The sequence below is a fragment of the Phyllopteryx taeniolatus genome, chromosome 22 (genome assembly GCF_024500385.1).
Source record: "Phyllopteryx taeniolatus isolate TA_2022b chromosome 22, UOR_Ptae_1.2, whole genome shotgun sequence".
In the NCBI taxonomy this organism is placed as follows: domain Eukaryota; kingdom Metazoa; phylum Chordata; class Actinopteri; order Syngnathiformes; family Syngnathidae; genus Phyllopteryx; species Phyllopteryx taeniolatus.
Genome location: NC_084523.1, coordinates 4,732,442 through 4,746,987, shown reverse-complemented (window position 1 = coordinate 4,746,987; position 14,546 = coordinate 4,732,442). Strand labels below are relative to the sequence as shown.

Sequence of the window (14,546 nt, the reverse complement as noted above, 5' to 3'; positions counted from 1 at the left end):
ACACACGCATATAAAATCCTCAGCGCTCCATTGCCTTGAATACCAAAAGCCTAGTGGCATTTATCAGTGTTTAAAGAGTATCTAAGGGTCTATTACTCCTCGTCCTTAGTGGGAAAAGTCCACATTTAGAGAAGCGTGGGGTCAAGGTGCAGTGGAAACTCGGTTCCTCCTCCTCCTCTGTTACGCGTCCCGGTAGCGAGCTACTGTACTTCGAAATGTTCCTCCGGCAGACGTTTAATGAGACGTGGTTTGGCGCTCGTCCCCTTAATTAAAACCATGATTCACTTCTCTTCCGCCATGCTGTCTGCATCTGGCGGCTGAGGACGCGCTGTCGACGCGCAACACGTGCAGTGACGTTCCGTTTTCGGGTACAGTGGAACCTCCGAGGCCGAGAGGAATTTTCCCATAGAAAATAATCTGTTTCTAGGTCAAACTGTCGCAACCGTAAAACCTGTTTTAACTCTTTAGGCATTTTAAGCAAAATTTAAAGTGCCTATTACGCAAATGTTAATATATCACGGATCATGTTTACATACATTTTGAGAAAAGCAACATTTTTCCAAAGGAAACTTAGAAAGTACCTATTTGAACATATTCAGTTTGGGGAAAAATATTGACTTCGATTATTTCTGTGGAAGTGGATCCCTGGGATAAAAAAAAAACTGGCTATAGGAAATATAAAGGAAATCCCAGGAGAGAAAAACAAAACAAAGCCAAACTCTGTGAATAATGTCATTGGAAATCACCATAAGCACATAATGTACTTGTTGAGGCACACAAAAAAGAAGCAAAGCATGTGAGCGCAATTAGTCCTTCCATGTTCACAAGTGGCACGCGCATATGTTGATGACGTCAACATATGAGTCACTTTGGGGAAAATGTTGATGGAATTCCTAACTGTGTTTGACCTCGGGGGCAATCCGTTTTCTCGCGGTTCCACTGTACACTGCGCGCCTTCAAAGATACACTGAGCATTTGTGCACGCACACACAAACTCTCCATCCTGCCCACCCTCTCCTCCAGAGGTAAACACTGCAAGATCGAGCCTCAGGGCCATTCGTCAGTGCCTAAAAATAGTCGGCGCCCTCCTGCCCGCCTGTTATTAATGCCCTAATGTGGCTAATGGACGAAACTCGCGCTCCTTTACTTACTTCTCGGGGGCGAGGACCTAACAACTGAGATCGATATTTATCGACGTGAGCTGTGTGATTACATTCTCATCTCCGACCATCTCCTACTGCTGCTGCCGAGGTCGCGCATCGAGTGACCTTTACTGTGCTGCGCACGTACCAACGTACGATGCACAATGCAGACAAACACAACTGTACGAGTTCATAATATGTCAGGATCATCTTTTAGAGACATCTGATAATTGCGCCCAAGCTGCACTCAAATCATTTTTGATCGTTCAAACTTTGACGGCATTGATTATTGAATCTGAGAGCACTACTTCTCTGTGGAGGAGGGGAAAAATAATTCACACCCTAATTTAACAAATGGTCATTCGGTATCAGCCTTAATGACATCACACATCTTGGGAGCTCATTATTTTTCGGTCATCGCAAGCGCCTGGATTTGAAAATACCTAATGAGGTCTGCGAGTTTCCCGCAGTGATTCGAGGAGAGATGTTCAGCCTTTTACCCTGGTGTGCGCAGACACACAAATGCATCATTTATCAGACTTCAAGGCAAGGCAGTCACAGGCGGGTGCGAGCAGAGAGAGCAAGGTAAGCGCAAATGCGGACCATGAGGACTTAACAACCGCTTGCGAGAAAACCTACCCGGCGAAAATGAAGTAGAAAAAATTGTTTCCACTCAATTCAGAACATCTATAACTAAACTTCTCTATACAAAATATGTATTCTTACTACATATTTTATAACTGGACTGAGAGGGGGGGGACAGCAAAAGCAATTAAGATGCGGTTCAGTCTGTCCGGTGTTTGGGGAAATGTGCATTAAACAAACTAATCTGCATTTTATGATGTGTTGGCAACGCTGAGGAGCAGACTGCACATTGCTGACTCGGCAAGTTGCCATCATTAATGTCGCCGCCGCCTCTGATGTATTGAAGACCACCCGCCATCCCCCCAAAAATACAAGCATCTGGTTTGAATGTTGTCTGAATTGCACGAGATGGCACTGATTAGTGTAGAAGAGTACCTCTGCTCGCTTGGAGACACGAATAATCACCAATAGATTCCGCACCTAAGTCTTCCATCCCTCGTTATGATCACACCCTAACACAGAAAGGTCTAAACCAAACAGTTTATCGATGAAAGTTGTCCAGTTAAAAAAAAAATAAAACTGCTATACATCCAAATAATTACATAAAATGCTGGAAGAATCACTGGTCGGTACGCAGCCTTCAGCCATCGAGGCACACACGTACTGACAATCGTGCCAAATTTCAGCATTTTTCCTCCCTTGTGATCAAAATGAGGAAAGATTATCCTGACCGATTATCTTGTGGTTTGTAAAGAGGGATTTTTCCTCCTTGGTCAACTTGGAATACGGTGGCGGGCCAACAATCGTAAATGTTAAACATGATCAATATTTATAGTCGTAAATCTTTAAGAGTTCGGCCAAGCCACGGAACTCCAGCCAATCAGGTGGTGACCTGCAGCTCGTGTTGTTACTGTACACAAATAGAAGCGCGACTGGTTGTTGACTGTAGTTACCAGACAAGATCACTGCTGTGTATTTAACTTTGAGGTGACTCATGAGCTAATTTAATAACGGGAGACAAATATGAAAAGTCTCATTTATGAGGCAGCAGAGCGTCTGATATGTGCTTGGCCGAGCCTTGATAATCTGCATGGATTAGTCATGAATGGAGATGCTGGAAAACTCACGGCTTCATCCCTCCTCTACCCTTCCCCCGCCACGCCGCAACGTTAGATGTGGGATTTAGCGGCACAGCTGGGCAGGAAAACAGAAGATCACACAGATAGGACGTCCGGGACGAGACGCGCTCTCAATACGAAACACGATCCCAGCGCGTGAGAACAGTACACTGGCGCAAACGCACAAATCTGACAATTTCATTTTGTTAGCCATGACATGCCGTTTGGTTAAGTATGTACTGTATGTTGCAGGTATGTGTGCTATTAGGTCAAGTAACAAACGTGACTAATCGAAAAACAATCAAGACACGCTGTCGCATTCTATCTCGGACGCCATCTGGCAAAAATAGACTAGTGAATAGTAACAGGACAAAAAAACCGAGACAATTCTTATTTGGATCCTTATGAAAATATAATTAAGACAGCGAAGTCACATTTTTTTAGGGGGGAAACCCAATCTATGTTAGTTAACGGTGCTCAGGCCAAAACCATGTCTAATATAAAAATATTGGTTTGGCACCATCTTGTGGCATAATGGAGCAAAGGATCTATGTTGTACACTGTAATTGTAATAGTTTCATGTTAATTGGTTAGGAATGTGTTTTTCTGTGTACTAATAAACCAGTGGAACAGTAGCACCTATAAAGTCACACAATTCTGCATTTTGCAAAAATGTTCGGGGAAAATCCCGTTACAGCCTCAGTTCGGTGTGGTGGTTAGATTATGTTCACACTTACATTACACACAATCATTTCAGACTTTAAATGTGTACTTTTTGTCTCTGTTCGTTAGGTCGTTCAGTGATATAGTTGGGTGTTGGATGGTTTATTGTAATTACTGCCGCGTGCTCCCATGTTTGACGTTACCGACCGAGGCTGACCCCGGCTGTCAGCTACAGCTGACGATGCGGCAGGAGGGCAACGAGGGTGAGGAATTTCGAATATCCCGTAGAAATTCCACAGGCGGAACCTTTCATTCTTTCCCAAGACGCGCCGATTCTTTGCTTTCGACCATGGCAGCTTTGTCACCAAAAGCTCGGAGGGATGTTAAATGTGAGCAAGCATGTGGCGTGGCTGCCTAAACCAGAACAGATCTGCAACCTCAGCACGCACGCACGCACACACACACTAACATCAGGCACTTCAACAGGAAACCAAACAAACGACGCGCAGAGCACACTTCCTTTTTAGCCCCCAGAAAAGGTAGAGGCGGCGCTCTCATGATTCTGTCGCGGTCGGTATGAGTAACCGTGCAATTCAACTCAATTTACCGGAGACAAGTTGCAGGTCCACCCTCAAAGCAGTCAACAGTTCCACCAAAACTAAGCGGCCCTTTGGAGGCAGAGCAGGACCACCTCCACTCTCCACTCAATGAGCTTTATTCCGCCAGGGGCCTATTTGCATCATCGGCAAATTAAAATCCTACACTACACTTTCGATATCTGTGTTTGTCGTGCAACAAACATCCTGCTACCTGAGACGTACGCTTCACATGGCGCCAGGCATCTTTAAGGAACGTATTTCTTTCCAGCGAGATCGGCTACAACGCGGATGGGGAAATGTGGGACAGTACCGTGGCGCCAATCACAAAAACGTATCAATTCGAGCAATCGGGAGGTGCTGTCATTAACAACATGTAAATGTGTTTTATAAAAAGGCACCACTTCCCCATGACCAAAAATAACCTGTGTTGTGAATTTAAGCTTTAGTATACACAACTAAATACAGTACAAATACTGAAATACACTTTCCAAATGACAAAATACCGTAAACCCGCCGAGTATTTGGGGTCCGGCATTCACAAATTCACCTATTCAATGATTTTATTTTTTCAACCTCCACTTATTCACTGAAAATCTCAACAATTTGTGCTGTTTTTGTGCTCAGGCCAAATTATTTGACACCATCTGGTGGCATCTTGGTGCAAAGGAACTATGAAGTGAGTTGAGGAGCTCCATTCGGACTAAGCAGGCAGTCCTACAGGCAAACCCTTCAGGTTGGGGCGCCAATTACGCCCGATTTTTGCTATTCGCGTCTATCCCCGCGAATACAGGCTGTTCACGATCTACAATTTTTGACTGCAAACACTCCACCGTGGCTCTCTGAGTTTAAATCGTTCATGCTGCTGCTGCGATCTCAATTTGATACATTTTAGTCCGATTTCCGACAAACTTCTTGTGGGAGCATTTTTGAAGAAAACTGTGTGACTTGCCTTTTTAACCAAATGCAAATGAGACCGCTGTTTGTTTACTGATCTGGTACATTGGGGAAAAGCATAATAATCGATGAATTGAGCATTTTTAATCCCACATCTTGTGTGAAATTGTTTATTTAGTCTTGCTGTCTAAAGAAGTCTATCCAAGACTAAATTTCCTTCTGCCAGCATGTGTTCTACATACCACGCTGACATTAAAACCAAGTTTCAGAACATTCTTCCGTTGGATTAAAAATAAAGAATTGTTTGTTAATTTATCAACCCCCGATCCATTCAATTTTGTCACTACAGAGGTCCCTGCAATAATATAAAACATTTATTTGGATTCGCACCTGTATCCAAATCTTAAGAAATAGCTGGTTTGAACACTATAACATTATCTTGGGTTGAAATGACATTGTTTGACCTATGGCGGCACGGTGGACGACTGGCTAGAGCGTCTGCCTCACAGTTCTCAGGACCGGGGTTCAATCCCCGGCCCCGCCTGTGTGGAGTTTGCATGCTCTCCCCGTGCCTGCGTGGGTTTTCTCCGGGCACTCCGGTTTCCTCCCACATTCCAAAAACATGCGTGGTAGGTTAACTGAAGGCTCTAAATTGCCCGTAGGTGTGAATGTGAGTGCGACTGGTTGTTTGCTTGTATGTGCCCTGCGATTGGCTGGCAACCCTTTCGGGGTGTACCCCGCCTCCTGCCCGATGACAGCCGGGAGAGGCTCCAGCACTCCCGCGACCTTAGTGAGGATAAGCGGCTCAGAAAATGGATGGATGGATGGATGTTTGAACTATACGCTGCGTGTTATAATTACAGCAACCGCATGATGACAACCTCAGGCATATGATGGAAGTGCTGCAAAAGCCATGTCTCAAACAGATCCAACTAAGCCAATCTGCAGTGGAACAATTCTCCAAGTGGACATTACACTGACTGAAGACAACGACGGTACGGCTCTATGTGCGCGATGCCACCGTGTCTCCTTCTCTCACTTTAAAAAAGAGGTCGCAAGTCCCGGGGGGGGGGGGGAGGCGAGATTTTACACTGGGAGGCCAGACAGCATTGGCAGCCCTCTTAAACATGCCTCGACCATGGCGACGCTGGCTCGGGAACGTTATCTGACAAACAACCCTGGTGCCGTGTCCGTGCGCGGGTGTGTCAAGCGTCCCTTGTGCTGTGGAGACATTGGAAAAGAATGTAAACCAACCACGCAAAGCACTCTAAAGGGAATCGACAACACAAACGAGCACATTCAGCACGCTGGTTTATCACTCACTCGGCCACACCCCTGAAATGGTTAAATCTGTTCGTGGTGACTTGGCGCTATTCCTTTTCAGTGTGGACCAAGAGGAGGGCGTGTCGGAGTCTCCAGAAGTCGCCGACAACAGAAGAAAAAGTGGCTGAATGTGCTGCTAGTCGCTGAAAAAAGTTGTCATTACAGGCATCGGAAAATTGCTTGCTTTGCCACACCTTGGTTGTCATAGTAACAAAAGACATACACTGGCCTCCCAAAACCGAGTCACCAGAGTGTAACAAGTGGATGTTAAATTCGCTGTAATCTTTACACTTTGTTTATTTTGACGACTGACGAGAGAGCGCTTTTATTAAAGACATCTGGGAAACGTTTTAAATTGTGGGAGGAAAAAAAAGATCCATATGCTTCCTTTAAATCCCAAATATCCTGCTTCAGACTGTCCTTGGTCATAGCATCCTGCAACGCAGGGGCCTGTCATTAAAATAAAACTGTGACCTCTAGGCATGTGGGAGTAAAGCATGACGCAACGCCCACGGAGAACCTGGGAGGGAGATCCTACGGAGAAGAGAGAAAAAAAAAAGAAAAAGCTTCAATCCAATTATCAACTACCCGTATCCCCTGCACTGACAGACGTGAGCAATTTCTTTTGGCAAAGGTAGCGTGCATAAGCAAAATTCAATTATATTGATATAGCACCAATGCACAACAAGCGTTACCTCAAGGCACTTTTGATATGGATCAGGTCCAGCACCACGCTGCTCACATATTAAACACAACCGGCGGAAGACCACATGAGCGAGCGCTTCGGGAAGGGGAAAAAACTGCCTTCTATGGAAGAAATCCTCAACAGAACCGAGAGTCAGTGTGAGGTGGCCATTTAACTACATTTCCTTGAATGACTACAGGGAAAATTATTCATAGACCGCTTTATTCATGCCACAACAGAGCAACCGGTTTGAACCGGTTGTAGATGACAGACACTCACATACACGTACAACATAATCTGGACACTAAAAGAATTACTCTGAAATGTATTTCGAGACTGCCCGCACCTCGTGGACACAGAGAAAACGCTATGCTTCTTTAAACAGCAAACTTCTGCCTTAATTGCTTCAAGACAATCAACAATCAATTCCACACAATCGATAAATGACGAGACTAATCGAACGTCAGTCACATTCCTTATAAGTCAGTGGTTCTTGACCACTCGTATGATTCGTGACAGCTCTTCAGAACAACAACTTGCTCAACCTTTTCGCGTCACCAAATCGTACAAAGTCTTTGAGATATCGCCCTTCTGTTTGTGACGGCGTATCGGTTGCGAGGATGGCAGACATAAAAACGCAGGGACAGACTGCGTTGACCCTGGCACTTGCCAAGGTGAGGCCGAGCATTCCTAAATTTATCTCTTAACGGCAGAAAGGAAGGGCCTTAAACCGAGATTCCAGCCTGGAATCTATATACTCCGTACTGTACACATAGAGTGACCGACTTATAAGTTTTCCAAGATGCGAGCCGGTTTTGTCTTGAGTTGTGAGCGAAAATTGGAGATTGTTGTGAGCAAACTTCACAGCAAGCAACAGTTTGACGATTGCGAACAAATCTTCAAAAAAGACACCAAGTGTGCTTGCTTTAAGTTGCTTTTCGTCACGCCCAGTTGAAAGCACATCATTTTGCCTTTCGAAAGACGGCTAGCTAAATGCTAACAAACAATGCAAAACGCCATGAACAACCTAACACAACTGGCATGGATGTCGCGTAGTCGTAATACTCTAAGAACACAAACGGCGCGGCAACATGTAGACAGACAATTTTGCAAATGGTCTTCGAAAAACAACTATTGCTGCAGCTTAGTTGCAACGGTCTTCATGTTATATCAACACAATCTATGCGTATTCTACCTATGTCTGTATTATACTGCCCCCGGTGGCCAAGGCACACACCCACCCACAAGAATGAAGCCCATTGAATGAAAGCATGAAATCGTGATCCAAAAAGTGTTTAATTTTTTTTTAACATTCTGTTTAATCATGTTATTTCCGAATGTTTTTATAAAGCACAATACTGTAGAGTGCTATATCTCATTGAAACATAAAAAAAAAAATGTAAAAACTTTTGGGGGGTTGGTGTTTCGGGGGCTGCAGTCTATGGCCTTTCCATTCATTTCAATGGGGAAAGAGGATTTGAAATGGGAGTGTTTTACGGAACAAGTTATTCTCGTTAACCAAAGGCACCGCAGTACTCCGCAAGCTAAAGTGAAGCAGCAGCTTGCTTTTGTTCCGCGTGGACGGTGCGTTCACGGTGCACGGCCGGCGCACGGTTTCCAGCTCGGATCCGCCGTCAAGCCGCGCGCCACGAGGGGCGGGTGTCAGCCCGGCTGCCGGGCGCCCTTTCGACGCCTCTCCTCGAGGAATTGGGCTCCTCCTTTCACGCCTTCGACCGCACAACGCCACGCTTCGACGGGCAAAATCAATGTGGAGCCGGGTCGATTCCAACACAGGTCGATTTGTGCGGCAAACAATTTGATGGGGTGCCAAAACAAGAAGAAGACACATGGGCTCCTACCTGGTTGGAACATACTTTGGAAATAAAAGATGACCAGAATAAAGGATCCCAAACAAGTGGCGAGTACCATCCGGCATATCCTGCTCATCCTCATGAGTTCGCTTAAAGTCTGTTTCATGGCCGACGAGGGCAAGAAAAAGGGAGACCCGGTGGGGCGGGGGGGAAGGTTCCGCTCGCTCGAACCTTCCTGCTGCGCTTCTGGTGGTACTGATGAGGAGACGGGAGGACCGTCCGCCGGTCTTTGAGCAAAACGCATCCTCCGCGGAGCGTACCATTGCTGGGCGGCGTGCGGGGGGGAGGAGGAGCCGCTTGGCGCAAGGTGACCCCCGGCCTTGGGGACAAATTGAGCGCGCCCATGCAGATGTGCGTTTCTGTCTTTCGCGACTTGATCGTTTGGGCCATTTAGGTTCTTATTTACTGACTATATAAGCGTGTGCATCTTTGGACTGAGGCGCTATTTTCATATGGTCTCCCCTTACTTACTAAATGGAACAGACCCCTAATTGATATCGTTGCTAACACTTGTCTCCTAAACGCTACTGTTTATTAACCATTTTTCATTTTCTGCAGAGATGATATGGCAATATTTGGGAATTTAAAAAAGTTGTTTTGACTCATAAACCTAGAAATAGCAATATCAGAGAAACTAATAATTGTGCACTTTGCACATTTACCCATTACTACCTTCCTATGAGCTATTTTATTACCGAGTTGACTCTGATAAATAAATATTTGGATAGGGACCAAGCTATGCTGCGTAGAGCAGACAATCTGCCAGCAATCGACGCCCAAGATGGCGGCAAAGATCTTTTTTTTTTTCTTTTCTTTTTTTTTTATTAGACAGGATAATGGCCTTGCCTCACTTAGCATGGGTTTCTTGTCACCAAGATGGTGGAAGATAAAATGGTGGCAAAGCAATAAATTCATATTAAACACGGCTTTGGCCTAAGCATAAAACAGCAAATAACAAAGGACATGTTCCCCCAAAAATCTGCAAATAGGCAAATTCGTGAATGCCAAAGCGCAAATCTGCCGAGGAGTGAACTGCATATTACAAAAACACTTGAACACTTCATGAGGCACACTTTCACAAACCAACGTGAGCCAAAAATTCACCGTTCCCAAAGATAATACGCAATGATAAAATCCACAGTATTGTGTCGTATTGTTATAGTTGCGGTTTGCAATGACAGACTTCTAATTGTATTACGTCCATTTTTGTTGATCTCAGAAGGCAAAAGCGCTCCTTAGGGTGAGCGCTCCACCAACACTGCAAATTACAACCACAACAATGAAGAAGCAATGTCATCTTTTTTTTTTTTTTTTTTTTTTTTTTTTTTAATCAAACGGTTAAAAAATGCACGTCGACATGCTGAGAGGCTTGTTCCAATTCAGGCCACGATTTTATTATACGGCGTCTGGCATTGCCGCACATTGTGGTAACATAAGCACTAGTGACAAAAATAGCGAGAGGCAGACAATGGCAACCCACACACATTTTTCTATATCCCTCTCTCTATTATGTTGTTATACTGTAAGTCTAAACACCTTCGGAGTTAACTTGAGTTCCATTTGCACACACATCTACAGCGCCACCAAGTGGTGATAAAGTACCCAGGCAGTGATGAATACTATCTCTATGTAGCATCTTTAAGTACAGTGTAATCAGATTATCCTCCAGTGACATTCTCAGCTGCCCACCCGAAATAAATACATCAATAAATAAACGAAGCAGGAAATGTGATGCAATCGTTTATTTACCCAAGGCAGTGCTGTCATGGGAAGTGCCACGAAGGTGGTCTGCAGATTGCATCGGCCCTGAATTGATAAACACTGCAGCAAAGGCACGAGATGGATGGGAAGCTCAGCGTCACTCCGGCAGAATTAAAATGAGGCCCTTGCGCGTACGTACTGATTGAGCATAGCTGAGGTGGCGAGGGGAAAGCATTCAGGGTCAGTCCTTCAAGAAATATATGCAGTCAAGGTGGAGCGGAAATAGGACAAGTGGAAAAGCAAACGGCACCTTGGGAATCCTGGCCTGAGGGCTCGCTCAAGAACCGACCGGGGACCTATTAAATGACGAGCGTTGATAGACATTGATTTTAGATTCCGCAATCGCCGTTGAGTTCATTACATGAAATTAAGTTCATAAAACCCCCCGGGGTTCGTAGAGCGGTGATAAAGGCCTGAGCTGAGTATTAACGCTCTCTCTCCTGTAGCCTTTCAAATGTCAGCTGCACTTTGCAGATGTGCTGGAAGGGTGAGCCCTACCTCACGCTGAGTGATTAAAATTAATCATCAGTGTATAATTTGAAACATTTCTAAAGCGCAAAAGAAAACAATATTTTTTTTTAAAAATAAAATTTAAAAAAAAAAGGGGGGGGAGAGGAAATAATTACTAGCTTCACTAAGTAGAGTTTGACCTCAGTCAAGGTTGTACACACTTACAGACACCCACATCCTGCATATGGCAAAATCTTGTCATGAAGATTCATAACTATAATAAAATAATACTAATGCAAATACTCCCGCGAGTGTACAAGCCAAGGTATGGAAGCACCCTCCTTGGTGGCGGTACAAAGGGGCGTGTATTTATTTGATCTTGGTACCCTGCTAGCTTACAAGCCATTGGATGGAAACATAATGCATAAATATTAACAGTAGTTGTCATCTTTTTTTTATTATTATATGCCTTTTTTCTATTTATTAATCTCGCTAATTAACTACCAAAGCAATGGAAACACGCACAAAGGGGCATGACTCTTGATAAATCTTAGCAGTAGTAGTAGTAGTAGTGGTGATAGAGGTAGTAATAGTATATGGTGGTAGTAGTAGTAATTTACAGTGAAATAGGTTAGGCTCGTGGCAAACAAGTACTGTACTTTAGTCTAATTGAACCTCAACTCCCTTCTAATGTTTCCTTGGCACCAGGATGCCAAGCAGATGGTGACATAGCAAGACCATTATTGCTTTGGCCTGAGTACAAAACACAACATGTGTGAGGTTTTCAGTAAATAACGGAGGACGGGTCCCAAAAGAAAATACAATAAAAAACAGAAACAGCAAATGGGTGACTTTTTCCAGTGAAAAACAGAGGGTAAGTTAAAAATGTTTTTTTAAATAAAACCGGCAAATTGCCAAATTTCCAAATGCCGAACCAACAATATGCGTGGCTCACTGGATTTGTATGTTATTTTATGTATTTATCTCTTAATCCAGCTAACTAACTAACGAAGGGATGGTTGAGGTGAAAGAAATTAATGGTGGTTGTGCATGAAACATGACGGATATTCGCACTGGCAGCACAGTCCCCGCGTGGCTGTTTGTCACGTGAAGACATCGGTAGACAGTCAAGGTCACCAGTTAACAGCACGCGTGTCACGGCAGCCCTTACCGGTTCCCACGGCAACCGTGATTGATGGGGTCGCCTTCAGCACTTTCCCGTCCGGTACGCTCACCTTGGGTCAATGAGGTGCAAGCAGGAGGACCAAAAAGTCCTGGCCTGTATTAAAATAGTAAGAATTAAAGTTGGATTGGATACCATTTGGAGTCACTCAATAAAAGATCCAGTGACCTCTGTTCAAACCCTCACTGAATGCCTTATTAATTACATTTCCAACGAGGTCCTAACCCTTTTAGTGTACTGTGGGATTAGTAGCCACGCAGGTACCTTGAGTGACGGGGTTTTTATAAAAAATCTTGAATAATTCAGCACCCAGACGGGGAAACTCATTTGCATGCACCGCTGTGACATTGACCTCGAAGTTAGCCGCGCTTCCTCAAGCACTGACAACCCGGAGGACCTCAGACTGAGCGCGATATGAAGCCAGGCGCAAGATTTGGTTGAAATGTCTGCGGATTGATGACCTCCTTGACACTGAGGGGGAGGATTTACTGTAATCAAAATCACCTTGGAGTCACCGGTAAGTTGAGTAATAATTAAAGGAGTCACAGCTAAAGAGAACTGAAGGAGGCAATGAGTAAAATGCCGACACACTCGGCAGAAATGAAACCGTGAAGGAGGCTTTAACATGGGTCGCTCTCATCAGTCGCGGTGTTCTTCCACTTAACCGTGGAGCAGCTCCCTGATCCTCCCGTTGCCATAAGACCATTAATATGGTAATTACCTCAGCTGTGTTATGGGGAAATGCGTACTGTTGACTAGATAAGCGGCCGATCCGGGTGAACTTGAATCAAGGGATGCACGGTGCAAATAGGAAAAATATTCCTGTGAGTATTGTTGTACGCTCTGTGCTAGCGCAACATCAATGCTCATTACTTACTTACCTTGACCATTACTTGTTGAGAGAACGCTGATGGTTATTTGGAGTTCGCATACTGTCTCTTCCAAAGGAAGCTCTCAGTCAGGAACTTCGGGTTGCACAAAGTTGCAAGGTGGTGGAGGGGACGCATCGCTGTCAAGGAAGATGGAAAAGTCAATTTGGGTTGCGCCAGAAAGGCCAAAGTGTTGCGCTGTGATGGATCTGTATGTTAAGATTTACGGCACACATGGGGGAAATTGGTTATCTGCTCCGCTAGTCGCCATCTGTTCAGGGTCAATTGAAGTAACGGCGAGATATAATGAATGGGAAAGACAGTGAGCACACAACTGTTAAAAAAAATAGTTCTTTAATACCGTATAGCTAAAATTAAAGTCATCTAAAATGAAAAGTACATTTAATTATTTTCTAGGAATAATTTAAAGTTTCAAAACCTGTAAAGAAACAACTTTTGAATAGTCAACAACCACCTGTAAAATGACTTTATTGTCATAGATTAATACTCAACTCTTCCTCACAGAAGCAAAATGCCACCTTTGGGTCACCTTCAAATAATGTTCAATAGGCTTTAGGTCTGGGTTCATTTCAGTTTTAACAAATGTTTTTCCACATGAGACTTACTAGTGTTTTCTTTCTTGTTGACACATGTAGGCCTCCATCTTGTTACAGTAACTTCTTATAGTGTTTTTAACTTTGCCGTAGTCCTCTGATGTCAAAAGAATAAAAACATGTTATTGTTTGCCAACAGAGTAAAATGAAGTGATATGTATTTTCATTTAAAATAAGTTTACAAAAAAAATCTAAATTTTTATTTATGTATATATTTTTGAATTAATTAGAGACCAAATGTGTTTCCAATTTAATAATTGTGCTTTGACTTCTCGGTCACCATTTACAGTAAATGTTTTACTCTGGTGCCACCTTGCGGTATAATGTTAGAGAGTAGACGTGCTGGAAAAACGAACTTCAGCTACAACAAAACTAGATATCAAAGTATTTTAACTACTGTAGTCGCCAAATTATTAAAATTCGACGACATTTTCCTTGCTTTCCCTGAGCACGAGTCCAGATATCGATAAACTACGTTTTTAAGCACGTTTCACTTTGCACTCGGTTGTTGAGGAGGGGAATCACAACTAGGAAAGATAAAATCTAATTATATATCGTACAAAGTGAGAAAATATACCTCGGGGGTGAGAAGTTGTGGTGGGGGACTGCGCACCGCCTGCTGCTGTTCAAATAGAGACAGTGGGAGGGTGAAAACAATCAGTGGGGGGTGCGTTCGAGTCATGACGTAAATGTACAATTTAAAATAAACACCACGCTAAAATTTAACATGATGCAGTGTAACATACAAATGTCACGTCCTCGTAATTACGCTGTGTGTGAGTCTATTTT

General features: G+C 43.9%; 1 protein-coding gene across 3 annotated transcripts in view; it reads right to left on the bottom strand.

The window, feature by feature from the left end:
- The window catches only part of chst11 (carbohydrate (chondroitin 4) sulfotransferase 11), a 48,593-nt gene extending 34,202 nt beyond the window's left edge, over nucleotides 1-14,391 (bottom strand). Inside the window, exons 1-3 of one of the 3 annotated variants that reach the window (XM_061762777.1) lie at nucleotides 14,335-14,391; nucleotides 13,156-13,283; nucleotides 12,263-12,370 (exon numbers count right to left, since the gene is read on the bottom strand). Coding sequence is in view for 2 of the 3 variants with exons in the window: in XM_061762775.1 (XP_061618759.1) it covers nucleotides 8,869-8,986 (118 nt within the window). In the remaining variant the exon portion in view is untranslated. Of the gene's footprint in view, nucleotides 1-8,868; nucleotides 9,091-12,262; nucleotides 12,371-13,155; nucleotides 13,284-14,334 lie in introns of those variants that run through there. The other 2 variants (XM_061762775.1, XM_061762776.1) reach the window with 2 other exon arrangements.
- Between the last annotated feature and the right edge of the window lie 155 nt (nucleotides 14,392-14,546).